Source organism: Arctopsyche grandis, chromosome 12 (assembly GCF_051622035.1).
Source record: "Arctopsyche grandis isolate Sample6627 chromosome 12, ASM5162203v2, whole genome shotgun sequence".
Taxonomy (NCBI): domain Eukaryota; kingdom Metazoa; phylum Arthropoda; class Insecta; order Trichoptera; family Hydropsychidae; genus Arctopsyche; species Arctopsyche grandis.
In genome coordinates this window covers 28,343,526-28,369,984 of record NC_135366.1, presented here as the reverse complement: position 1 = coordinate 28,369,984, position 26,459 = coordinate 28,343,526, and the positions used below count along the sequence as shown (strand labels likewise).

Below are 26,459 nucleotides of genomic sequence, written 5' to 3'. Positions count from 1 at the left end.
CCAACCCGTTCACCCATTCGAAATGATGAATTAATGTGTGTATGTGTCTTCGTGTACGTATGCATGTGTGTACGCTCCCGTCGCTCGGCCTGACGTCGCACATGTCAGACGCTCCACCACCCCCCACTTCACCGCTACCACGCTTCTCCGCACCTCCTCGATCACTTGACTCTGATTGGTTGTGTATCCACGGTCCAGCACATACCCACATACATACACACATCACGTCCGTTTTTATATATACTATAAGAATATTACGGAGACATCTATGTTATAGATAGTAAATTTTTGAAATCATATTCAAATAGTGGTGACATAGTGGATAGGATGGTTCTTGTCAATTTGTGGGTGGAACCGCTTCAACAATGAAATCAAATACATTGGCAAACTCTGATAGGATCGACTTGGAGTCTTAAACTGACCAAGTCTGACCAGCAGCATTAAAGGTTATACTCAGAATAAATTCTTTTCAATCGAGTTCAGGTCACGGGACTAAACCCGGCGGACTCTCGGTACTTAGTATCAACGCAACCACCGAGCTGTGCTGCTGGATTATATATGTACATAGCATGCATTGCTATAATAATGGTTTATCAATGCTTATAGTAGGCCATGAAGGCGCATTGGAGTTAATTTGTTAGGCTTTTCTGGTATATATATTTTCAATTGCAAAGCGGGGAGTGTGCTAAACAGATTAAGACTCAAGAAATTTTATATATACATACATATATACATACATATATACATATATTAAATAAATAATTATTACATACATCGAAACAATACCTGACATCTATGGTCAGACATTACAAAAATCGAATACAATACGATCAATAACATTATTCATGACACAATACGATTTTTATATTCAATAAACAACCAACAGATATAACTATGGAGAGAAATCTGGCGAAACCTGAGATATAAAAATAACTCAAGGTGTGCAATAGAAAATTGAAGAGGAAAAACCAATTTTACAGGAACCGTTACAATGAAAATCAGAAAAATTGGCAAATTCTGATAAGAAACGATCGAACTCGACAAACCAAGGTCTGGCCAACAACGAGACTCTAGTGGGGATCGAACCCGTGACACCCTGCACGACAGAATACAACACTCACCACTAGACCACGCTGCTGCTGGTTATGTATGTATAAAATAAAATAAAGTATTTGGAAAAGAAGCCAATTCAGCCAAATTTTGCACCGCTTAACTTACATATATGTATGTACATACATCAACAACACACCCAATTGATTTGCAGTTAAATAAGTTTACCCACGACAAGTTCATGCTCGAAACTATTGTCGAGCATACGCCGACATGATCAATATTGGTACAAGTGTACCTACATATTGCCTATCGAATTCAATTGGGTCAAGATTTAACACAATTAACGTCAATCCGTGCATAACGCTGGGTCGCTCCACTAATCGAATTCAGCTTCGACCGAAAACTCATTCACGACCATTGATAGCAGACTCCTGGTGGACTTGATAAAAATTCAAATCAATCCCGATACATCAACGGTAAGTATTTCTGGATTTGAAGTGATTTTTTATAAGCTTTTTATAAGCTTCTTGTGATCTGATTTTGAACTATGCACTTCCACTCTTCAGGTCGATTTGATATTTTACAGACATACGGGGGTTAGCAAACATTGTGAAGTATGTAAGCTTATATCTCTGATATGAGTCTAAATAAGTTTAATCATTAACGAAATCATTAAAGTTACATCAGAATTTTGTGATGACAGCTAGCTTTCCATACGCCTTTTTTCTACTATCCTTTTGCAAACATTTAAACAGTGGTAGAGCTACTTTTTTACTCTCATTTATCCTCACCTCATATAAACTTAATATGACAAGCTTTTATACATAATTTCTCATATTCTGTTTTTAATTCAATAAATTTCACTCTATCGCCAAAGCTATGCTGGATAATCGATGGTACTCTAACTTAGACTGAAATATTTTGACTCCAATATTTTATTCCTTATTTCTTATTTCAATCTAACATATATGTATACTGGCCTTTACTGGTCACTCCAAAATGACGAGTGTACTAATACAGATACAATACAATAATACAATTAAGCATTTTCATACATTGCTAATTCATACAAACATCATCCACAGTGACAACTATGGAGACATTTTTGCAGAATTTTTATTAAAGAAATTGGCGAACCTCAAGACGCTGAATAACTTGAAATTTTCAATAGAGATTGGAAAGGAAATTCTATGTAATTTACAGGAATTAAAATTCGCTGGTTATTTTTCATAATAATCAACTAATCGTATAATATTTCATTTAATAGAATATGAATATTTAATAGAACACGAGTCTTTACAGATCGCTCCAAAGCGACGAGTGCACTTGAAACAGATACAATACAATCAATCAATATATATGTACATATGTGTAAGCATTTTATACAATGCGAATTCATACAAACATCCACAGTGACATCTATGGAGAAATTTTTGCAGCATTTTATTATTCAAATCGGCAAACTTGAAGACGCTGAATAACTTGAGATTACAAAGAGAGAATAGGGAAGGAGATGCCAATTTTACATGAACCGTTTCAATGGAAATCAGAAAAAAATGGCAAACTCTGAAAGGAAACGATCGACCAAGTCACAAACCAAGGTCGGGCCAGCAGCGGGATTCTAGTAGGAACGAACCCGTGACCACTCTGCTCAAAACATAATATACGAACCACTAATCTATTCTATATAATATACGAACCACTTATTTATTTATAAATGGTTACATTTAATCGTATTCAAAAAAATCATTGAATATTTATAATTTCAATTGAAATCATAAACAGTCACATTTTCAGGGTTGGTTTTATTAATTTAAGATAAGATTGTTAGAGTTGGTATTACTTAAGGGTTAGGATAGGTTAGGTTAAGTAAGGGTTGGCCCTATTCATTTATGATTGGTGAGTTAAACGTTGTTGTTTGATACAACTTCAATGCTTGAATTGGTGAAAATATATTTTCACTTGAAATATGCTTTCACTGTAACATACATATATGTACATACAATTTTTCCTAAGCTTCAGAAGAATTTTTGAAAGCGAAAATTTTTTTATGAATGTTAAGTATTATAAACCATTTTTTTTCCATATTGGACGTTTTTTATGTAAAAGGTTTCCGACGGCTGGGATAAACAGAAGCTTCCAGCTCGAATCATATTGTATGAAAGCTTGGCTGGATTCGGATCCGATTGGAGCATTGCAGACGTGGAACAGGGTTGGAAGTAAACATTAAAAGCTCCCCGAGACATTCGAGACTCCTTGTGAGCGATATCCGCGATACAAGGGATTCTCATGTACATACTTTCGGGTACTTAGTATACGTATGTGCTTAGAGAAATGGAGCAAAAGCTCTTGGAGTAAACTGAGCGCGAGAACAAGGAGTCGGTAAGTCTGGCGAAGATAAATGTTAGTCGAACGTAAACAGTGCACCGGAACACCCTGTGCAGTAATGCGATACGTCGCGTGTAATTAAGACCGGAAAATGTCGGAGGGGAGGAAATGACAGAAAGAAAAGCTGTATAGCGCTTTACGGAGTTTCCCGGCGATCGAAACCGACAGCACACTTGTACCCCTGTCGAAAGGGGCACAACTTTAAAACGGAACGAGACACGATTTTTAAACCTTAACAATAGATTCTATGACATAAATGATATCGCGCGCTCATATTACCATTATTAACCTATGCTTCACCTGTATGGAATAACGCCTCGAATACTAACCTTTCCAAGCTCCAAATAATATAAAATAAATCCCTAAAAATAATTTATAATACACCTACATATATATACTAACTTGAAAAAACTGCATGCGATATATAATATTCCGTTTTTTACAGACATTACTAACAAACTAACCAGTAGATTCTATGACAGAATCACTAATAACCATACCAACACACTTGTGAAGAGTCTCAGTGATTACAACAAAATGTCTATACCCTTCAGGTATAAACACAGATTTCCTAAACACAATCTGCTTTAGGTCATCAACTTTAGAAAGTCTTTAATTAATATTATGTATTAGATGTATTATGAGCAATTATAAGTATTGTAAGCAGGTTTTTGAGCTCTTTTCCTATTATGCTGTACATTAACATTAGAATAATATAATACTATGATTACTAACAAAATTAAATTAAAATTGTAAAATAGAAAATGATCAGTAGATCAGTAGCTATTAAAATATATATAAGATGTATTGTGAACATGATTTGGTTACAATAAAAATCAAAACCTTAACAATATCCTTCTAAAAATTTGAAAAGACTGATACAATATCAAGGTTTTAACAAATAAATAGTATATAATGATATACATTTATGGTAGGTTATCGGGGATTATTTTAACCTATTTGTCTGGTAGCCTGCGCTCTTCATTATTTTCATAATTGTATGTGATGCATGAGTGGAATTTTGATCTCTTCCATTTGGGCCTCGCAGGGATATTTTCTATTTGCGGCTGGTTCTAATAAATTGGTGCTGGCTATAGGTGTAAGACATTCCCTACTTTGTATTTTATAATTTGATATTTTTACTTTATCTGCTAATATTATAATTCTATTGTTTTTTTTGATTATGTATAAATTAGTGTAGTATCCGACATATGTCATATCATCGCATGGGTATTGGCATATTAAGTTATTAAATAAAAAATAAATAAAAGAAATGTGTCATCGGTCATCGCTCCAATTTTTTACTAACCTCTTCTTAGTTTATTTTCAAATACCTTTTATATATATTTATATTTAATTGTTTAATATGAAACAAATGGTAAAAACTACCTACCTACCTACATATAAACAATATAAAACACCGATAGAAAAATTAATTAATTAATTAATTAAACACATTTTCAATAGATGGCGGTATATTATTTCTAAATTATTTCGGTATATTTTCCTAGCGGAAACATTCGCATCGAACAGCATACATATATGTATAGAACTTTTTTTAATTTGTTATTATTCGTATTACATTCGCACATTATTTTCTTGGAAGTGGTCTAGCTTACTTATTATAGTACGTCGAGCTTTATCTCAGACACACAGACGGAATAGCGAAATTATATATAAATGATCTATTTTTTTTATATATGTATGTATATACATTTGTTTTTCTCGTCTCTCTGTATTATTTCGACCATTGTGGCGCATTAGGGACTCCTGTAATGCCACAATGGTCCAATAAATAATTATATTATAATATATGTATATGTACACATCAAGCTTTTATGTATGGTCATATAATCTTTCAAGCATTTGAGCAAAGCAGGGCAATTAATATTAATATCAATTAGCTAGTATTGATATTAATATTAATTAATAATTAAGTACCATATATGTATAAGATATAATATAATAAAGTTTCAAAACGTTATATTTATTAATAATTAAGTATCATATACGTATCAGATATAATATAATAGAGTTTCAAAACGTATTGAAAACGCTTCTTAAAGTAAAAATCTTAAACATTTATAATTTATGTTGTTATAAATTTGATATTAACCATGTTCAAAAATGATATAATTCATTTGCAAAAGAATAATCTTCCTGATTAGGAACACCTAAAATAAATTATAATATTGAATCATTAGATTTAGTCGGAAAATAATTAAGCAAAGAACACACACAGTTACTTTCTGACTTTGCAACACACACTTTTCCGGGATTGAACGAGAAATAAAAGCCGAAGAGAAAACTCTTGGAGAAGAACGCTAGTGTTGCTAAATTAATTATCCTCAGGCGAAATTGAATTATGTAGCGAGTAACGGATTAATATTAATCGATTGAACGGTTATTCACTATATACATACATACATACAATATAATATTTCACTCGAAGGGAAAACTCGGAAAATTCCATCGCCTCGATGCCAAAATCAAAATGCGAATTAACTTTACGTATACTTATGCGTATGAATTTCTATGTTTGAATAAATTAGATATAGAATACATATATCCGGCATAAAATATGATAATATACTATAAATTCAAATAAAGATGGATTCGTTGTTTTGATACCAAACAAACACACACGAGAAATAATATTTTTAGTGTACTATTATGTATATAATATATTATATACGCCGCTTTCGGGAAATAATTTACGATCGTACATTGAGCCAAATAAACACTGTTACATATCGAATGTGACATTTTTATACCCATAAAGAGAACGCTTACCGTTTTTTTTTTTTTTTTTTTATATATTTTTTATTCAAGCAAAAAATCGTTTTACGTTTAGAGCAGAAAAGCTTTTACATAAATAATGTGCATACATTTGTTGCGATACATCTATTTTATTTACATGATAATGTCGTTATTACAAGCGAGTGCGAGTGCTCGCTTATGGACTCTTTGAAACGTGTGTTTGCGTTCAATTCGATTCTCAGAATACATTACATACATACATACACATATATCTTATATGCCGAGTTCTAAACATTCTCCGAGTACAGATTCGGAATGGAAGATGGGATGGGAAAATATAAGTCAGATTAAAAACAATCCCCAGTCGAAGAAAAGACGTCCGCCCCCGGGAGTCTAAATTATAATGCTCGGTGAAATGGAAAATTTTTCCGTAACGAATGCAAAGATGGCAATGAAATGTATGAATTAAACATATTTCCCAAATGAAAAGAATTAAGGGAAATTTAAAAGATAAACTCACCCTCTTCGTCGCTTCCGACCATTGAATATCTTTCGTATCCGCTCAAGTTTCTGTGGGCTCCTAATCCGAAATCATCTTTTGTCCATTGAAGTACACCTGATTTTCCGACTACTCTACAAGGTAATGTCACTCTAGATCCTACTATTGCAGTCTGAAACAAATAAAAAACAATAATTCATTAATAAATTGAGGCATATGATGAGCTTTCGCAGTTATAAAACGACCAAAACAGTTTTAAAACATTGAAATCTCCATTTAAATGAAGTCAAAGTATAATACAAAGTATAAAAAGTCAAAAAAGTAAATGTCCAAGTATTCATTAGCTAAGGCAAATTTTGTCTAAGATATTATATTATTTTAGATTTACTAATTATAATTTTGTTATATGTTATATTATAGTTGTTAGTTTTAGTTTAAAATTGTTCATTGTGAAAATTTGAAATAATTCATTAGCAATTTGCTATTTAACAATAATTAAAATAACATCAAATACTCTTAATTTGGAAAGTTTTGTAGTAATCTACATATGTATGATATATGGAAGCATCCGAAGAAAATATCTAGCTAGCATATTATATGATTGACAATATTTTTACTCAATATGAAATGTTTTATTTTGATTTTTTTTCCAAATAGTTTTGGAATGTCTGTATCTCTGTACTATTTTTAAGGGTTTGATACATTTTGAGTGAATTAATATGACATTATATTTCGTCATTGATCAATTCTCATTTTTTTCTAGACAATAAAATATTGTACTACTTATGGTAATACTCGTAGACCGAAATGTATGGAGTAAAAAATAAATATGATATTTTAAGTGAATGACGTGTATCCTTCGGATAAAAATAACTAATAAATTAATATTATTTAGTGGAAATTTTTAATAGAATCGTTTTAACAACTATATATGTACATATTGTATGTATGTATGTATATATTTTTTTATTTTTAATACAAACATCATATGTACCATGACAGGAATTAATCAAAGGTACAACAGTGCATAGAATACAATATAATGAAATAGAGACATCTATGGACAATCAATAAAATTTGGATACACGGGAAATTTGCGAGAAATACATTATGTAGGTAACATTTATTAGATTCAAAAAAATCGAGATGTAAATAGCTCGAATTTGAGAAAACTGGGGGAAAGGATGCTGATTTATTGGATCCGTCACAACAATTAAACTATAAAAATTGGAAAATTCTAAGAGGAGAGCTTATTTGGTCGGGAATTAAACCCACGTCCTCTCTACTGGTATACGATAATAATATACAAGAACGGTGATAATAATATATAAAAACAAAACGGATGTTTATAAATATGTATATAACATATGTACATGTTTACTTTTATGCGGTCAATCTATGTTTTAATAACCACAATATTTTACCAGCAGTATATTTTGGCCAGGACTTGAATCCACGACCTCTCTACTGGTATGCATTAGCCAGTATATTACTACGTGGCTTGTAATATTTCTTTAAGCTTTTAATAAAATTTTTGAAATAATAATATCAAAATACTGAGGCATATCGTATGTACATAATTGATTACATATATCTAATATGTATATATACTTAGCAAAATCACAAACTATTAAATTCTACCATCAATAACAAATATCTACATATAGTTGAAGTAAAAATTGCGTGAATATATTAAATTTTATTACAATTCATTACTCAAAATCATTACTTTCAATATAGAAAAATGTCTTTGAAGAAAATTTGAAAACACCTTACACTCGTACTTTGAATCAACTAAGTCAACTATACAGTCATACATTATTTATAATGAAGTTTAACTCGATTTTAATCATTAGTTAAACTATTGAATGTATATTTATATTATAAATAAGCTACTAGAAATTTCCAACAACTATTTGTATAACCAGTAGCGTGGTCTAGTGGTGAATGTTGAATTATCTCGTACTTGATGTTACGAGTTCGATTCCCGCTAAGTCTCACTATTGGCCAGACCTTGATTTGTCAAGGTCGATCGTTTCTTATCAGAATTTGACAATTTTTCTGATTTTCATTGAAACGATTCCTGTAAAATTGGCGTTTCCTTCCCAATTTTCTGTTGCGAACCTTTAGTTATTGTTATATCTTAGGTTTCGTCATATTGCTCACCATAGTGGTTGTTTATCAAATATAAAATTCGTATTGTTACATGAAAGTTATTCATCGTTATTTATCGTATTAATACGATATTTGTAATATCTGACGATAGATGTCAGATATTGTTTAGATTTACATGTATCTATGTAATAATTATGTGGACCAGGAAGGCGCATTTGGGGTTTACCTGTTAAGCCTTCCTGGTATATTTGTATATATGTATGTAAAAATAAATAAATAAATAACAAAAAAAAATGATGAAAAGTTTGCATAAAACGCTCAACAAAAATTTTAAATCAATATTGAATTTGCCCAAGTTTAACTTAAAATCAAGCCGATAAATTTGATAAAAAGCCTTTATATCGAGGCTAAATATGCATATTTACATGTTTAAAATCATAAACTAACACAATAATTAAATAAAGTATTAATAAACAATAGTGATAAGTTGCCCCGTTGACGTACAGTCGATCCTAAGATCCTAGAGAAATCTAATGTTATTTTCAACGATGCTAACAAAACAAGGGTAGTACGATAAAACACTAACATTTTGTTTGAATCAATTACAAAATTCATACATTTTCCTCGAGATTTTCCCGCAATTTTCCCGACGAAGTTTGGCGTCGAAAGTGAGAGGTGTCGTTTAAACCGAGGTCATCAAGCTTCACGCTCATCGGTATAAGCGCGCATGTAAATGCGCTCGTTTATTTCACTAATGCATCCCCTTTTAAATACATTGTGCTCGTAATGAGTCGTAAAAGTTTAACAGCCCTGGCCGAACATTACAGGGCCGCCACAACGTATACATAAAGCTCATCGGATCCGATGGGCGCACGCGCCCCCAAAATGCTCGTTCTCACACGCGCCCATAGCAACTCAATTATGTTCAAAAAGTTTCAGCAAAATGTTACACAATTTAGGTCCAAACACCCTTAAAAATCCTATCAGTAGAAATTTACATTCATTATAAATCAATAAGCCCAAAATTTGAACCATTAGGGCGAAATCAGACAGCGGTGAATGTGGCACGTGGTTTTTTTCGATTGTTTTAAAAAATGTGACGTTCATGGGACGCGTGAGTTAAGGGCTGAGGAAAACCCTCTACCATTATACTCATTTATCGCAAATTCGTCACTTCTATGACACAATCATTATGACTCCTTCATTTTCACATGATGTGTAATTAATATTAAGAACAAAGCGACTAACCAATAGAGATAAGACACACAGATTATTAGTATACCATTGATTTATGACACACCTAATTAATGAATAGCACTATTGATGTGTACCACACCCATGCACTGACTAACTGAGATTGTAAGACACGTGTCTTCAACACATTCATTATTTTAAGTAAGACACTGTAAGTAATAAACTCGACACTGTTAGAATTTAAGTTAGTCTGTAATCAGCTCTTGTACTGAATATTATAATAAATTATTATTTTTATTCAAACCGTTCGTCCGCAATTCTTTATTCGTGCATGGGATAGTCCTTTCAAAACGACAAATTCTATCTATTTCGTTGATATTGTATGGTAGTATTTATCCTTGTTTGACAGTGATCAATACCAAAACGACCCTTTGGACCATATTCGATAAAATTTTATCCTTGCTTGACTTGACAGTGATTGATAACGAATATGAGATACACCGTTATGATTTTCAGATTAATAGTTCCAATAATTTGACAACCTTTACCCATTTCTTGCAATTTTTGAGTTTTCAGCATCTTGAATTTCGCTGATTCGTATAAAAATGTCCATAAATGTCTAGCAAGTTTCGAGTTTTTTCAGCATATCGAAATTTGACGATTTATATATTAAAAAATGCTCTGAAAATGTAATTATTTTATCAAAATTCCATTTATCCATCGATGCGGTGCAAACGATCGACAAGCGCCAGACAGACTGAACCACAGATTAACGACACGATATATCTTATGCGTGCGCACTGCTCGCACTTACACTTAGCGAAATCTACCCGAAGTCAATTACATACCGACATACCTACCCTGTTTACATTCTGTGCTTCTGATACTTTAGTTCCGAATTTTACCTTATTAAACTCGCCAGAAAGATCCAACTCAATTTTAATAATTACCATATGCACATCGAAAGGTTACTCGTCATCTGATGTGCAATCTATCATTCGTGAAGTTGAGAATTGCGTTTAAAGCAGCCATCCAGTTAATCTGTGTTCAGTCTGTCTGGCGCTTGTCGATCGTTTGCACCAAACCCTTATCCATAGATGTAATGTCTCTATAATACTTTATTAAAATTATTCTAAAAAATTGAACATTGATGTTTTTTAGGCCAGTTAGGCCTTTTAGGCCTTCCTGGTATATTAATGTATGTATAGTAAACATTTAAACAGCAATAACAGCCGTGACTGCGAGGCTATCTGCAATCTAAGGCGAGAATCTTTTAATTCCTAAATGTTGGTTGAGCTATTTTTTTTTGTGATTTGATTGCCTCAAAACAATACGTAATCCCCTCGATTAAAAAGTGAAGTAGTTGGTGAGGTGGGTTTCAAAAATGTCTTTCAGTCACTATTTATTAAACCGATTAATTATGAGTGATTTTAATAATTTATATTTACATAGGAATATAAGAATTTTAGAAAATTTGACCTCGAGATTTTGACTAAAATTAACTCGTTTCTATGTTTTTTTAAAGTGTGTGTGTGTGTATGTGTGTGTGTGTGTGTGTGTGTGTGTTTGATAATTCAAAAACCGTTAATCCTAAACTGAAACAATCTTAGGAATCCCTCCTCATTTGTACCTAAAATTATCCCCCTAAATCTTCAACGGACTGAGACTAGGGCTGAGACTTTTTCAGATTTGATGGTTATAATAAATGGATACACTTATTATCATTAATACTATAATTACAAACAAAAAAAATGTTTAGTACATAGATCAGTAGCTTTTAAAAAATATATAAAACGTATTGTGAACACTTACTTATTCTCAATCAAATCTTTTCTATCTAAATGTAATCAAATCTGTGTCCAAATTAAGACAAACATGTCGCTCATTGACTTCTCTGTGTACGTGCGCGCCTTGTGTGTCCATGCGCACCATGTTCGTCGGTGCGCGCTTTGTCTCTCGGTGCGTGCTATGTGTACCTGTTCCCGCTTTGTGTTCTAATTTGGATCCAGTTTAAGATTTTAATGTAATCATTTAAAATTCATGGTAATTTTAAACACAGCACCGGGCGTAGGCATAATTGTAGCACCGTCACGAATACCTGATAAAATTTTCAAAACATTGCTGCTTACGAATAATAACGACTCTCCGGAGACTTTTTGAACACCCTACGTATGGACATACAGATACGTATTTATATATCCATATAGGCTTGCAGATAAAGCTTATCCGCTTGGCAGTGTTTCCTATCTGCCATTAAATTGGAACGTATTGCCACTCCGGATGAAGATTGCATTTCGGAGGGATGAAAACGCGCCTCCGTACACGGATTACTGGGTATAATACTATAACAATGAACTGTCGTATTATAAGTGTTGGGTAGCACTGGTTAAGATTCCTGTGGAATATTTTAATATTAAACTTTGGGGTGGGTAAATGGTTTAATATAGATATAAGTATGTAAAGGGAATAGAAATAAAGGTGTGTAAAGAGAATCATTGAACTGTTGTTGATGCAGTTTTGATTCATTTTGCAGGAGATGAACGTATGTCTTATAATTTTTTATACTTAATTCGCAAAACTGATAATTTCATGAACTCCTCGAAAAAATACAGTTCATGAAGAGTGCAAGACTATTATAGCCTTTTTCATGAATATATTGTGTTTCTTATAAAAAAATTATTTTTTCGAATTTCCTGTTCTTATAAAAAACCAATACTTTTATATTAACATCTCGACAAATCATTGTCGAGTTTAACTTTAAATTAAAAATCGACCGTAATAAAATGTCAATTTGTTTAGTTCCAAAAAAAAATCACAGAAGCCGTCACCATCTGCATTTAATTCCTGAAATAAACAAAAAAAGGCTGGCAATATCATGAAATGATATTGAATTTCTATTATATTTTCATTGTAATTTATAAAGTTACCCCAATTTTTTATTCTCAAACTTAATTAAAACATATTCAATGAAACTATCATATTGAATATGACAACATTCATATGAAATTCAATTTAAATTGACTTAAAATCAAATTTACAAACATAAATTATAACATATTCAATTTCGTTTTTGATTGAGAGCGTTTAAACTATAGACATTAGTCTGTATTAAATACGGCAAACATTTGCCTCAATTAATTACAAACTCACGTTTCATTATCAAATTTAACATACTGAAAAACCATAAATTAATGTATGGATAAAATTAATCATAAAACAAATCACATGGAAAATTTAATCAATTTAAATACGAAGACCCATTATTTATTTACATATTATATGAGCCGTTATATTTGAAATTGGCAGAAGCCCTATTTTCAGTTTCAAAAACACTATTTCTAATTGACTTAATTCACAATTTTTTATCATTTCTTTTCATTCGATATGTCCACAATCTCAAGAAAGCAGAAACCTTAAATTCGCAACAAGCATTTTACATCATTTTATACGTACATGTATATATATATATATATATATATATATATATATATATATATATATATATATATATATATATATATATATATATATATATATATATATATATATATATATATATATAAATATACATATAGTTAATCCTCTCCCAAATATATCTATTATAAATATAAGGTAATATAATTTAAATAGGAAACTTATTTACTTTTATTATAACAATCAAAAACAATATGATTAAAAACCTGATAAAGGATCAATACCGATCACACATTAGTCAACATTTCAAGGCTGAAATTCCTCTAGAATACAGCATTTTATTTAAATATTTATACTTCGTCTTTTAATACTAATAATTTTATACATTTTAAGTATACATTAAATGTTAGCCGGCGTTACCCGGAAAAGCCGAACATTTTTAGGGTGGATGAAAGATGATAAAAAATCCGTAACAAAGATGCTCGGCATTGCCCAGCGTGGATAATTGAAAATTAAAAACATTCCGACTGATTTTAAAACCCATTTACACTATAAATAAAAGTATCCTAAGATACATAGTATACCAAATTTAATACTGTTTTAATTAAAAAAACTGTAAACTGTAGGTTTACATTGCGGACCAATATATACATACATATGTAGATTCAGATACAAAATTGCCCTATAATATTATACTGTAGAAGTTAGATAACACTGTTCGACACATGACGACGTTTTTTTGGTTCAGAGACCAGATATGACTTTTCTTATACATAGATATATGCTCAGTGAACACAAATCTGGTAATAAAAAATGTTGATTGGCTCGAGATTCAGAGATTTTTAAATCGCGCGATTTTTCTATATCTTGGTGTTGTTCAGTTGATGTCTCAAAATCTGTCAATTTTCTGTTCAAAATGAATATTGGAATCTATAGTCGGGTATTTTAAAAGTACTACAAGTACTTTTCAGCTTTCAAATCTCTCTAAATAGTCGTTCAGTTCAAATCAAAAATCAAAAGTACGTATTTTCACTTGAGATTTTTTCCCACTGTCAATACTATTTTATATTGAGTATTTTCTATTGAAACATGTTTATTCGGATAGTGTTCTGGCTACACTATTTTTTGTTTTCGTTTAAAAGGGTTAAATAGAAGTGTGCTGAACTTTAAATCGGAAAATTTCGAGCTAAAAGCTCGTACTTACGTAAATACGAGTAAATACTTACGTATTTACTCGTATTTACACGAATCTGAATTGAATTAATAGGGATAATATATTAAATTGTCTTTATATGACAATGAAATAAAATCATATTTTGACTATTCTTTTGGATTAATAACAAAAATTCTATTGATAACTGGCTTACCTAAGTCATATGTCTCGTCTCTGAACCATTTTTAGTGTCGAACAGTGTAATTGGTGATCATTTACCACTGGTCTACCATCACCAATCACTTGAATAATAAACTGTAATTGTGATTTTTATTTTCCCTTTGTGATCAAATCTTACCTAGCCTAATTTCAAATAACGAAAACCAACTTAACCTAACCTAACCTTACCGTTTAAGTGGTTGTCACTTTGAACGTAACATACATACATATACAGACATACTATATGTTAAGACGAACCATATTTTGATTCAAATCATTGAAGACCATTTCCAGAACAATTACAGAACAGGATATCAAATAGAGATGATCAAATGACGAACAGCGTCGCGCTCGGCAAAACATCCAACCGCAACATCCCCTGCATACAAACGTGACGAGCATTGGAGCCAGACGAAGACGCACGTACAACGTTAATTAGGGGTTGGGTCGAGATGAGACCACCCCCAGGTGGTTTCCTAGAAACCAGAGAGGACCTGAAGGGGAGTCTGCAGACAAAGCTTAAACCACCTCCCCCCAACCACCCACCTGCAATCACTTGCACCCGATTGCTTGCGGCTAATTGACACCGTATACTAGCAACTGAGGACTTTGCAAGTTGGCCCCGTTCACTCTAATACATTATATCCGGGTGTTTATGTACGCAGGTAGGTATACCGGTGGGCAAAGTGTCAATTAATTTTCTCATTCAAATCACCGCAAACTGAGTATGCATGCGCTTTAATTAATTGAAGAAATATACAATCACAGTGCAGTCCGTGAAGTTAAGCGTTCGTGGGGTAAGTTTAAGCCAACGATTTAATTATTAAGTTTTAATTGGAGTATTTTTGAAAGGCTTCAGGTACTATTGTACAATTTACAATTGAAAAAAAATTGTATTAATTAAGATGTGTCGTATGAAATTGACATTGATTACGTATCTTACATATATCTTACTTTCCATCCAAAAATTCCACGTTTATTATACAGGATATTATCATTATTTCAATATTTGCCCATACGTATATCAGAGTGAATTTAAAAAGTAAAATATCTATATTTCGAATAACATCGATGTACATTATGGTTGGAATACTAAAATAATTTCGAAACATGAAATTCTAGAAGAATATTGGTAATGTATTTTTGTAATATATGTATCAGTGTTTTTCAATTTATTTACCATATAATCATAAAGCAAAACATTTTAGGTTCAAAATAAAATATGTATTTATAAAACTCTTTGTGCAAAAATTATGTAAACCGAAAATGTATCCACATTTTCTACAAAATACGTTAGATAAGGGTCAAATTCAATGATCCCACGCAAAACCTTTTGGCATATAAAGGTAAAACAATATTTTTTATTTATATATATTATATATAAATAAGAATGATTTGGAGTATATGTGAAAATATTTTGTACATATAATATTTATCAATTTATTATTTGATTTGCCTTTTATTTAATGTTTCCCGTATTTTAAAAATTTAAGATACAATATGAATTATTCTACGTAAATTTTACATACTGTAAATAAAACAAATACATAAACTTGTCTACATACGATGCTGTGGCTTAATGAAAGACCAGCATTTGCCTAGTTACTATAATAAATGGCCAGTATATGCTTGAAAATAGACAAATAGTCAGTAATTAAAAAAACTCATCAGTTACATATATACATATGTTTATTGATTGGTCAGAATTTCCTATTGGTCAGTCTAAATTGTCAGCTAAAAAACTTTGACATACGAAGGTCTATATTTTAAATTTTTAATACCACATATTGATGAATTTCACTCACTTATTTGACAAAATAGCTTATGCTTAAAATCAATTGCCCTAATATCACATTTCTAAAACACGAAATCTTCGAATGTTAATTGCTTCAAATGCATTATCGTTTTTTACATATGGAAATGAATTTCGCGCAATTGATTTCGATAGAAAAACTGTAATCAATATTTAATATCGCAAATATAATATAATACGACAATAACTAGGGTAAAAACACACTGAATGGTACGTGGTACTTGTTTTTTTTTTTAGATACTTTTAAACATGCGAAAAAAACGCAGCGTCCTTAGCCCATATACATGGTACACACACCTAAAAATCACCTCCTGGAGTGTTTTTGGTGTTATTTTATCATTTTTTTAGTCTTGCTTGATATAGGAGAAAAATGTGCGCTCTGCACGTGCAACTACACCTGAATTCAGTTTGAGTAACACCCACAGTTACAGCGGGAAGCCAAGGACATGACGTTCCGTACCACTCGGTGTGTTTTCGCCCATATTGTACCAATAGCTTTATAATTACCGACTGTAATTAATAACCAACCAAAATTCAAAACATTTTATAACTGTAAGAGTTATATTATAAGGATTGTCTCTTGTTGATTATATACTAAATATGTATAGCAAATGTTCAAAAATCACACACACACCTAATAATCTAAACTCTACTCCGACCCGATTCGTACCTGAAAAGTTTCGACCATCACACACATCGACGCGATAGTGATTTTTCCCAACTAATAAATTTTACGAGATGATATCTGGGCAGAGGTCAGGTTGCGACCCCTTTTCCGACCGATTCTCCATTGAAAACTATCGGCTGAAAATCCGTAGGAAACGGTCGACTTTCCCCAGTCTACTTTTCCCCCACACTCCAGACCTATCCCTCGCTTTTCCAAGTTATCGGAAGATCTGCACGACCAGATTACCCCTAACGATGTCCTCACATTTCCTATCTTCAAATTGAATTTTATACCCCACCGCGACGCGTGTGCTCCAATCGAGATCAGATCTTCCTTTATTAATTTGACACCATCTCCTCCCCCCCTATACTTCTCTCTTCTGTCGCATTTATCAATTTAATATTATTTGCCAACATATATTTGATGAAGTAAAATGTAATATTTCAAATATATCCGACACTTATTATATGAGAGATTTTAGATATGAAACAACGTCTGAATGGTAATTTATTTTACATTTAATTTTATTTCCAAATTTGTATTAAAAATGATCTTCAAAATTTAAGGCATGTGAAAAATATAATACCATATACCTTATAAAAGACTAAATTTGTTCGTTTTAAATTGAAAACTTTAGATTTACATTGCGGAAAAACAAGCCTTCGTCTTTAAGCATATGTATATATGTATATGTATTTATATCCATACATAGACAGATAATTAATTATTTTTTTTTAATAGCATTGAGCTTAAATATGAAAGTATTTAAACACAGAGAATTTCAGTTGGAATTGATAATATGCATTTATTAAACAAAAAAGGGTAAAAATCATCAATTCTAATATATAAATTATATCTAATACCGTAATAATTTATAAAAATGACATTAAGTGATTCAATAATTGAAAAGAAAAACTAGTTTTTAAAGGTCAAGTTAATAATTCGTAAACCAGTTAAGCGGTTACTCTAAATAGTTTTATTATTATTGTAATTTTTTGAACTATATTCATACATCTTGTAAATTGTGAATACGTATATTTTTAATTAAATAATATTTTACTGCTTTTTATAAATAAAGGAACTCAATAAATACCATATACATATTATAATGATCGAGATATGAATATAATAACTGTAATTAATTGTCTAGGAAGGCGCATGTGTTAGGTCTTCCTAGAATATATTTATGTAAAAATAAAATATAATTAAAACAAAATTGGCTTCACTCTGCTAGTTCAGTGACATTATTATTAAATTTGGCGGATCAAAATTTGTGAGCTAAATTTGAACCACTTCCACACTTTTGATCGATGTGAAACTTGACAGATATACGGGTCTTAGCTAACAATACAATAGGAAAATATCTTCAACATGACGATAGAGGAATAAAATCATCAACGTCGTCATTTAAAATGACATCAGAATACATTCGCGCCACCCACACACAACAGACTTGATAATTTAGTTTGTTTTAATAACATTTTTTTCCTTCCTGGTATACATATATCTATATAAATAAAAAATAAGATATGAAAATATGTTAACTACATACATAAATGTAGTCATGAGCTGCAATACTATAATGTTATTATATCAGTATATTGAACAAAATATCACCATTGTACAACTACAATTGAAAAAATGATCAATAAATGAAAGTAAACTGAATAAATGTATTAGTTAATAACAATGTAATGTTCAGCCATATTCATATTAGTTAATTGCTAAATTTTCCACGCACATAATGACGCCAGTGGAAAAGTTCTCAGTATATGAAAATAAACTGCACAAAGTGAGATGTGTGACTATAAGATTCAGTTATCTATATATCAATCTGAAAATCAAAATTTTCAACGGAATTTCAATTCTAAAAACATCAAACCAAATCGACAAAGTTTCCCGCGCGTTTTCTCGACATACATACACTCGAATCTCAAGAATGATCGTATTTATGTAGTTAGCGAACGATCTCCAGTTATGGTTAAGTACCGGCAGATGATGGCGTCTTCGCAACGTCGGTTTATGCTCTGAACTATCTGCAAACCAATTAACACCACATTGTTTCCGAATCTCATCTATTCATCGGAAAATAGGTCCATTGTGTGGCCTCTTCAGCCGTTGCCGGGACCAGCGTACCATTTCGGTATCTCTTTAGCCCATCGACAATTTGATCCTATTGCTTCGGTTACGTATTATATTATAATATATATTATCTATCTACATATATACTGCACTTTATCGTGTATTGTATGTGTTATTAATAACGAAATGGTAATTTTACTTCGTGGTCTCGGGGGAATGCATCTACAATGTATGCAGGTTGTTATTATTCGTGTGGTGTATGGTCTGAAATTGCCGAAGTGGACTTTTAGTGCAGCAGTTCTGTTTTGGTCACGTTTCGTGTTCGTAAGTTGTATTGGCTGAGAGCTTTTGTTGAATTTTAATGGTTAATATCAACGTTAACTGTCTATGTATGTATGCCTCAGGTATGAAGTCCATGAAACTAGACAAAAAATATAGAAACATCTTTGGATTTTCAATATATTATATGTTTCATTATTTAAATTATTTAATATATTTACGAATTTAATATTTAAACTAGAAAATATCACATACGTTATTCTTATATACATATATAATATACGATTATATGTATAATTTAAAAGAATTTTCATGGAATTCTGATTTATAGGTATATATGTATTATACATACATAACCTGGCAACCGAATTGTCATTTAAATAAGTTTAAATAATTCCATACCAGGCTTTATTAATATTTATATATGTATGCTTACATTGGGCCGAAGCAAAAAAATGCGAATTTGATCTACAGTTGAGCTGATCTAGTATGAGGCGGGTTGAGTAGGATTCACCCCCTACTCAACCCGAGATGACCAATCATATAGTTAAATATGAAATAATTTAATAGAAATAAAGAAATTATTTTACGTAAAGAAACAATGTTCGTTGCAAAAACTTAAAACAATGTTCTTTGCCTGAATTTATCTCGATGAAAATCAGAAAAATTGCTCTTTTTTACTAGAATATATTCAACTTTTTTTATTCATTAAAAAACACTCAATATTCACCTTTAAAATTAAAAGGAATGCTTATGTTTAGTTTTGACTAATGAACGAGAGAACAAAGTCAACGTTTTGATAGCAACTTTGATACCTGGCGCTACAATAGCCATTTATACGTAAAATTCGTCATTTTTTAATGCTTTGAAACATTGTCATTAAAAACCGTCATTACTTTGATTTCAAAAATCGTTAAAATTTTTTTGGATATCTATGCATTTTTATTTTAAATAAAAAAATAATAAACTTCATGTAATATACCTCTACATATGTAAGAAAGTCAAATCTTCACATTTTAACGTACTCCAGTCTAGTGTCTGTATTTGAAGTTCACTACAAATCTTTTACATACTTTTGTCTCGACTTTTGCCTTTTTAAACTTGCCAGAAAGATCCAACCCAATTTTAATAATTGCCAATGCACATCAAAATGTCATCTGCGAAACCCAATGAATATCTCGTCTTTCGTACAATGAATATCTCGTTTCAAACAGTCAAAATTCAATCGAACTGAGCATGCAGCACTTTGTAGAAAACCCGTATTTGAATGTCAACATTAACTCTTGTAAACATTCAACATCAAAATTTATACAAAACTAATTGTTTCGTTGCATTGAATTTAAAAATACTGCAATTACTTAGGAGTATACATAGACTCAGGACTAAATTTTAAAATGCACGCTGACTATATAATAAAAAAAATGGCTAGAAAAGTTGTTATATTTCTTAATTATGTACATAGATTAAGAAATATTTTAAGTAAAATTTTAGTGTTTAATTCAATTGTCTTGCCACATGTGGTTTATTGTGCCACTGTGCTTAATTTGTTTAGTGGCCAAGATTTAGAAAAAATGCAAAAATTACAGAATAAAGCTATGGTATTTTGAATGTGAGTAGATTTAAGAGTATTGGAAGTATGTTAGATGAATTAGGATGGATGAGTATTAGAATTAGTCTAAATATTAGTACATTGTCTTTTGTTTATAAGTTAGACCATAAGTTATTACCTAAGTATTTTGATGATTATATAATAAGGAATATAGATAAACATCTAGTTTTTATACTAGAAATAAGGACAAACTAGTTGTAAGTAGAGTAAGAAAGAATAAGACGGCTGGGGGTGTTTTTCACAGGGGTGTGCTCATGTATAATGCCCTCCCTGAGTGCATCAGGTCTGCTAAAAACATGGATGCATTCCTGTGAGGTGCGAAGAGACACCTCTGTGAGGGACAGTACATATAAGTTAATTATAAATTTTAGAGTTAAGTATAATAATTAAGATGTATTTTTAAATTAGCTTGATAGCTAAAATATATATAAATAAAAAAAATGAATAATTCTATGTCGTTCCGGTTATAAAAGTGTAATTAACATAATGAAATGAAAATCAAATTAGTCAGAAACATAAAAAGGGGACACTTACTTGATCCTGCGGCTCCATGGCGAATTTCTGATGAAGGTGCACGGCCCCGTACTGGTAGGGCTGTTGGGCTGGTAGACCGGAAGTGCCTCCGACGGCCATAGTCAAAAGGGCGAAAAGCAACAGTGCCAGAGGCGATAGCGTTTCGGGCATCCGCAGGAGCAGGAACATTGACAGTTTCTTCCTACACAGGGGCGTGTGGTTGTTTTTGTTGTTGTTGTAATGGGGTGGTGAGGTGGTGAAAGCGGGGCTTTTCGCCGCTCCTTCGCTTTCCGCCGCTTCCGCTTTTCCCGCCAAACGGGACATCCGGTCCGCCATCTTCGCAGCTTGGCTTCCGCTCGTTTCCATTTGTGTCATCGAAGACGGCTGCCGGTGACGGACATCGCCTTCACTCTCTCCTCCGCCTCTATTCACTTTTTACTTATTGTCGGATTTTCCTGCGAACAAACGTGAAAGACAAGCTTTAGAAAACTGCGCCACATTACAATGAAACGTCTCGGAAAATTCGATAGAATTTTCGCATAGAAACTCGTCCTCAACCACAAATATATGTACTTGAATATAAACATATTGCGTACTAGAAAATAAAAAAAATTTGTACCAGCGAAATAACCAGGCTGTGCCCAGGTGAGTGAAATTTGAAGCGTAGCCTAAAGTTAAAGTAATAAACATTTGTTACATTTCAACTCAAGGCATTATATATTTGTATGACATATTTTATTTTATTGTTACAAATCAATATACACTCGCCATTACAGATTTGCTCCAATGCGACGGGTGTACGTTAACGAAATACAGAATACATAAACAATCGGAAATCAGAAATACATACATATACAATCAAAATATATAGCATATAACAATTAATCAGAAATAATAATCATAGAGACATCCATGGATTATTTTTAGATTTTTTTTTTTTATACAATTTTTATACATATAATAAATACGAAATATCTATAGATCTATAGATTTCAGATTACTGTGTATAATTATTACAAATTATACAAAGGCAGATTTTTGTGACAACAGGATTAGATCTAATACCAATTTTCAGGAACCGTTTCAGCAATGATCAGATAAAATTGGCAAACTCTGATAGAGAAACGATCGATTTGGAGTCACAAAACCCCCAAATCTAACCAGCAGTGGCGAGGACTCGAACCATTGACCTCAGTTGTGCTAAATATATACCACTAAGCCAAACTGCTGGGTTAGTGGTAGCGTATACATATATAACATATACATATAACCAGCGGCGTGGACTACTGGTTAGCATATTCTGCTTTCGAGCAGAGTGGTCACGGGTTCGAATCCTACTAGAGTCCGCTGCTGGCCAGACCTTGGTTTGTGACTCGTTTTTAACAGAGTTTGCCAATTTTTCTGACTATCATCGAAACGGTTCCTGCAAAATTGGCATATCTTTTTCCATCTCTCTTATTAATCTAATCTCAAGACGCAGTTATTCAGCATCTTGAAGTTCGCCAGTTCGATTATAAAATGCTGCGAAAATTTTTCCATATATGTATGTATATCACTATAGATGTTTGTATGAATTTTCATTGTATAAAATGCTTATGCATATTTATTGTATTGATTGATTATATTGTATATTTATGCACAATGAAATAAATTATTGCAAAATGAAGTAAGATTTATATGTTATCTAACTTGAAACAAGATCATAGAAATAATTTTGGAAACTCAAATAGTCATGTTTGAAACGTATAATTGAATTTTTGCATCACTTTGTGATGTCCATATAATTTATAATATAAATTTTAGATCTTCCATCTGTCAAAAAATGTTTTTTATTAATTATTGTATTAATTATTATATTAATTTTTGCTTTCAGAACACCGGAGCAATGCTACAGTTATCAAACGCATTGAATATACATATTATATTCGTGACGCAATACTACATATAATACAAAAGGTCAAATAATTATTATTTTTAAAAACAATTCTTACTATATTAAACAATAAGTATTACTGTAATGACAACAAACATAAATTATTTTTTAAATTTACTATGTAGACTTAAATGTAGTCATAAATTGTACTTACTGTGTAGTCATAAATTGAGTAACTAACTTAACCCAAGCAACATGCATTCAATTTTTAATGAAATTTCCAAATTAAAATGAAATATTTTTAGTGGAACTTTAGTATATTCAAGTGAAGAAATTTTAATATGAGTCATACATAAGCCGTAAAAAAATAAATAAAAAATGTGCATACGATTCCGCTTTAATGTTTGTGCATTAAAAAATCATAACGGCTTTGCACACTTCAGCTAAATTTTAAATCATAATCTCTACATGTCAAAAGAAATAATGCACTAATTTATCAAAAAAAACCTTTAAAACCATTAATCTAAAATTTCATAAACACACAACAGTAAGTTCTATTTCGGTCACAAGTCAAATTAAACGTAACGCGAAACATTTAATTCGAACAAAGACATTTTTATGCGAAAATTCCAAATAAATATCTCCATATGTGAGCTCGGAATTGAACACAATAAAAAACCATGATAAGTTTAATTATCAAACCCGTTAAAAAAAGCATAATATCGCATTATCACCTTATTTATGTAGGCAATAAAAAAATATTAATTAGACTGGCACACTACGAATTTGATCCGATAAGAAGAGTGAATATACATTTCGCACCGAAGTATTATCGGTCCATTAAAACTTTTTTCCTTTTTCTTTTTTTATTGAACAATAAACGCCAAGAAGAGAACGTAACCTTATGAAAATTCGAAATAATTATAAATCAATTACAACAAAAAAAAAACACACAATGGAACATGTGAATCATCTCGCGAATACAATATAATCATTATTAAAAACCACAACGCTAAAGCCATTAATCAAATACGACAATGGAGTCGAAGAAATGTGGGTGCGATTCTTCACAGATTGAAAACACAGGACAAGAAACGTTTTTGATATATTAAATACTGTATACTCTCTATTATCCGTGCATGAATACAATATTAAAAGAAATAACATAAAAAACTGCTTTATATTGGCAAAAATTCCAACACAGTCAATTCAAACCGTTAAAAAGTTATTTTATTTCACCGATGAAATTAAAAAATTGGTTAGTAAATTAACTAAAAAAACAGACAGTACTTTCGGATCAATATACAAGCGGTCAGTAATTACATGTAATTCATATTATGTGTAATGATTGGTCAGCATGTTTATTATATGTACTATTGCACATTGTGAAATGATTTTCAATTAATTTTGTAGAATTAATATTTTCATGAATTCAATTAAGGTATTTGCTGACCAAACTTTAAGGTGCATATATTTGTGTGTACTTAAAAGCCATTAAATTCAAAAGATCTCGATCAATCAGTGTTTTTCAATTATTCAAGTCGTTTTAAAGTTCAATAAAGATGACCCAAAAAAATCATCAACATCAGACCTAATGCTGCTGAAAAACAAATCAGCTACACATCAGTGTTATATTTTTAAATAATTAAATGAATTTCAAATTAAAAAAAATATATATATATCTTTGTTTGAAACGAACTCTTTAGCTTAGGCAAACTTATTCCCGAAGCTTTCAAAGAAAAGCTCCAAAGTCAAAAACAGTTTTAAATTATTCCTGTGCCTCCCTTCTCATTACTAATTAGCCCGGACAATCAAGAGTATACAAAAAAAAAGGTTATCGACCGCTGCTGCGAAGGCCCCGGATGTAAAAAACGTTAATATCGATATAATGACATATAAAACAGCGGCTCGCGGTATTTGTACAGACAATTTTCCATTAAATTCAACTACCGAATACGAAGATACACACTCGTGTCGTAATAAGAATCATTTCATAGGAAACATAAAAAGCCGATTGCCATCAATTCCAGTTTTTTTTCCTGTCGAAATACCTACCTGGTAAATGCCGTCGAATTACAGTGTTTTAAATTCCAAACTAATCGCACAAACAACTCAAAAATGGAATTATTACATACATTCGACGAATAAATATTTACGTATAATACAAAGTGAACGATCGATTATCCGAGTAACACTAATATGTTACGATATTACGCTTTCGCATTCCGTAATTTGTTTTTCCGACGAATTTAGCAAATGATTGATTAGCAATACTGCCGACACGTTTTCCTATTCGATTTGCCATAATATGAAAAGAACATCGATAATATTTGTGTTATATTTGGCGGCTTTCATTTCGATTCAATACAGAATGTTATGATTACAAATTTTATGCAACATTGCAAACTATATACATATAATATGTATGTAGATATGATAATGAAGATAATTCAAGGCGTATTGATTTGATTGCTTCAATAACAAGGTAATGCGTAGCTTAAAAGACACACTTTCAATTCAAAATATTTGTAATAAATACCTTTAATCAGTCGACAAACTATTGAATCTATAATTTATACAACAACTGAAAACTTCTAGGAATTTCAAACAATTAAACATAATTAAAACAATGTTGAAAGTTTGCATAAAATATTCACGCAATGTAAAATACTTTCACGAAATTAATATTTTAACATCGTCAATATTGAATGTGCCACAATTTAATTAAAAATTAAATAAACAAATACGTCGGAACAGTTTGCATACAAATTCAACTAAATTTGGTAACAGTATTAAGGTCTATTTATGAGTCTATAAATCCGACAATA

The 26,459-nt window shown here is 31.3% G+C and overlaps 1 protein-coding gene and 1 long non-coding RNA gene across 2 annotated transcripts in view; both read right to left on the bottom strand.

Annotated features, from left to right (window-relative positions):
- Positions 1-21,929, bottom strand: part of LOC143920490 (irregular chiasm C-roughest protein-like) — an 86,158-nt gene extending 64,229 nt beyond the window's left edge. Inside the window, exons 1-2 of the mRNA XM_077443368.1 lie at positions 21,780-21,929; positions 6,722-6,872 (exon numbers count right to left, since the gene is read on the bottom strand). Of these exons, the coding sequence (XP_077299494.1) occupies positions 6,722-6,872; positions 21,780-21,929 (301 nt within the window). The remainder of the gene's footprint in view (positions 1-6,721; positions 6,873-21,779) is intronic.
- Positions 21,930-21,995: 66 nt separating this feature from the next.
- The window catches only part of LOC143920403 (uncharacterized), a 309,775-nt gene continuing 305,311 nt past the window's right edge, over positions 21,996-26,459 (bottom strand). The window contains exon 6 of the long non-coding RNA XR_013261338.1: positions 21,996-22,213. This is a non-coding gene — a long non-coding RNA (uncharacterized LOC143920403). The remainder of the gene's footprint in view (positions 22,214-26,459) is intronic.